At 38.1% G+C, this 3,027-nt stretch overlaps 1 protein-coding gene across 2 annotated transcripts in view; it reads right to left on the bottom strand.

Annotated features, from left to right (window-relative positions):
• Positions 1-3,027, bottom strand: part of LOC106878757 (uncharacterized) — a 401,005-nt gene that overhangs the window by 13,334 nt on the left and 384,644 nt on the right. Inside the window, exons 2-3 of one of the 2 annotated variants that reach the window (XM_052967581.1) lie at positions 2,153-2,325; positions 282-433 (exon numbers count right to left, since the gene is read on the bottom strand). In XM_052967581.1, coding sequence (XP_052823541.1) covers positions 282-433; positions 2,153-2,321 — 321 coding nt within the window. In that variant the 5' untranslated portion in view covers positions 2,322-2,325. The remainder of the gene's footprint in view (positions 1-281; positions 434-2,152; positions 2,326-3,027) is intronic. The other variant, XM_014928079.2, reaches the window with a different exon arrangement.

Here is a 3,027-nt window from a genome sequence, read left to right as displayed (position 1 = left end):
GACCATTCCTCTGGTCTTTAGCAATTCTGTATGGCAGAAATCTGGCAGAAATGTTAGCACGCCGGGCGAAATGCTTAGCAGTATTTCGTTTGCCATTACGTTCTGGGTTCAAATTCCGCCGAGGTTGACTTTGCCTTTCATCCTTTCGGGGTCGATAAATTAAGTACCAGTTACGCACTGGGGTCGATGTAGTCGACTTAATCACTTTGTCTGTCCTTGTTTGTCCCCTCTATGTTTAGCCCCTTGTGGGCAATAAAGAAATAAGAAATCTGGTTACCTACCCTGTCTGTAATGTCATAGATTAAAAGTGCAAATTTTGCGTCGCGTAAATACATCGGCACCAAACTTTTGAAACGTTCCTGTCCAGCCGTGTCCCAGATCTGAAATAAGATTTTCCGGTTGCCCTCTGTGATGGTTTTGAAGACAAACACAGCTGCAAAAATAAATAAATAAACACATAAATAAACAAGCAACATACAAGAACAGTTTGCAGGCAGTCGATGGCGGGGTGGGGTATGGGGGTTATTATTTCTACTTAAAAATCGTCAATTCAATGATATATTTTTAATTGGTGTTTCTGATTCTCGTTTTAGATATTAATTTATGAAAAGGCGAGGTGGGGGTGGGATGGAGTTAGTGTCGATAATGTCTAATTTTAAGAAGCTGGAGGAGGAAGAGGAGGAGGGGAAGAGGCGAAGAAAAAGAAGAGGAATAATAATAATAATAATAATAATAATAATAATAATAATAATAATAATAATAAGAAGAAGAAGAAGAAGAAGAAGAAGAAGAAGAAGAAGAAGGAGGAGGATGAGGAGGAGGAGGGCATTATAGAAGATAGATTGAGACTGTACATCGTTCTAGAATGATCCAGTCTGAAGAGAAGAAAATTTGGTGAAATACATCTACATATATATATATCTCTATTTCTTATTACATATGTTTGTGTATGTGTGGTTGTGTTTGTGTTTGTATGTGTGTGTGTGGCTGTGTGTGTGTGTGTGGTTGTGTGGTTGTGTGTGTGTAGTTGTGTGTGTGTGTGTGTAGTCGTGTGTGCGTGCGTGCGTGTGTAGTTATGTGTGTGTATAGAAAAAGACAGGAGGGTCACCGCCGGAGTGCTTTTAATTTTATGTCTACTCAATTGGAAGTAACCTGGAACTAAGAACAACAGCAACAACTCTCCAAAGATATGTGGCGTTTAAAAGGTGATAGTACTATTAACCATATATTCGAGAAGCTCATTACAGAACCCTCATTAATGTTATAATGAGGTATTATCTATGTCTTTCAGAGAAATATTACATTCTTATTACAGTTTTACAAAAAGAGTCGTAAAAAGCAAGACGATATTGCAAAGTAAAACTATACAGACATAGCACAACTAAGGATGTAACACAGTGTTATGTGTTCACTCTCGAAATTTTCTGCTTTCTCTTCTTCCAACGGTAGGCTTAATCTACCATCATTCTTACGCTAATAATAGTCAAGAGCCACGTAGAAGCCGTTAGGATTCTTTAGGGGTATTTCCTTTGTTACAAGCATTTGTGCTAGGTCTTCAGTATTTGGATAACTTCCATTCTTCGTCCTACCAGTTCCATAGGCCACGAAAAGGCTCGTGAACTCTGCCCTTCATTTGCAGAATAAACCATTAGATGATTTTTAAATTGTATAAAAATGTTATACGGGCATGGTAGTGTGGTAAAACAAAGAGAGGCATGGCCATGTGGTTAAGAAGGTTGTTTTGTAACGCATGATTTCGTCTTCAGTCCCACTGCGCGGCAGTTTGGGCGACTTCTATTATAGCCCCGGGTCGACCAATGCTTTGTGAGCAAATTTGGTTGACGAAAACTGTGATAAAGCCTGTCAAGTATGTGTGTGTATCTTTATGTTGTGTTTGTTCCCCACCATCATTTAATAACCGGTGTTGGTTTGTTTACGTCTCCTTAACTTAGCAGTTCGGCCAAAGAACCGATAGAATAAGTACCATATTTGAAAATAAATAAGTACCGGGGTTGATTTGTTCAGCTAAATCCTTCAAGGCGGTGACCCAGCACGGCCGCAGTCCAGTGAATGAAACCATTAAAAGAGAAGAAAAGAAAGAAAGAAAGACTCAGGGGAAAACAATATTCAACATCTGAAGAATCCTTCTTACCGCCAACTGTCGGTTTGTATAGTTCTTCGAAGTATCCTTTGGTAAACCTTAATGCCAAAGAAGATTTTCCAACCGATATATCTCCAACCGTGACCACTTTTACCTTCTGTACATTGGTTGGAGAAGAAATTTTTTGGTATTTTGCAGATAAGTTATTCGATTTCTTCATCCTGAAAACAAAACAACGAATTTCCAAATTAGAATTCTTGAAATACGTTTATCTAAATTTTTATTTTTTATCTTTTTCCTGGGATCTGCATCAAAGGGTTTTACCTAAATAAATCGATCCTGGTACTTATGTATTTTTTTGTTTTTGTTTGTTTTTTAGTCTGGTACTTATTCTACTGTCCTCTTTTGTGCGGGCGGAACAACTAATTTACGGGGGCATAAACAAACCAACGCCAGTTGGTAAGTAGTGACGGAGAAAAACACAAACAAAGACATATACACCAATCTATAACTACACACACACACACACACATACATGCATACATACATATACATATATAATATTAGGGATATAAATCCAAATTTACAGGTAAAAACTCAATTAAATTCAATTTATTAAAAATTAAAATTAAATTCAGTTTCACAGTATAAAACGAGCTGGCAGAATCGTTAGCACGCCGGGCGAAATGCTTAGCGGTATTTCATCTGCCGTTAGGTTCTGAGTTCAAATTCTGCCGAGGTCAACTTTGCCTTTCATCCTTTCGGGGTCGATAAATTAAGTACCAGTTACGCACTGGGGTCGATGTAATCGACTTAATCCCTTTGTCTGTCCTTGTTTGTCCCCTCTATGTTTTTGCCTTTCATCCCTTAGGGGGTCGATAAATCGATAAAATAAAGTACCACTTGAACACTAGGGTCGATGAAAT

Source organism: Octopus bimaculoides, chromosome 4, assembly GCF_001194135.2.
Source record: "Octopus bimaculoides isolate UCB-OBI-ISO-001 chromosome 4, ASM119413v2, whole genome shotgun sequence".
NCBI lineage: Eukaryota > Metazoa > Mollusca > Cephalopoda > Octopoda > Octopodidae > Octopus > Octopus bimaculoides.
This window is presented reverse-complemented; position numbering and strand designations above follow the sequence as displayed.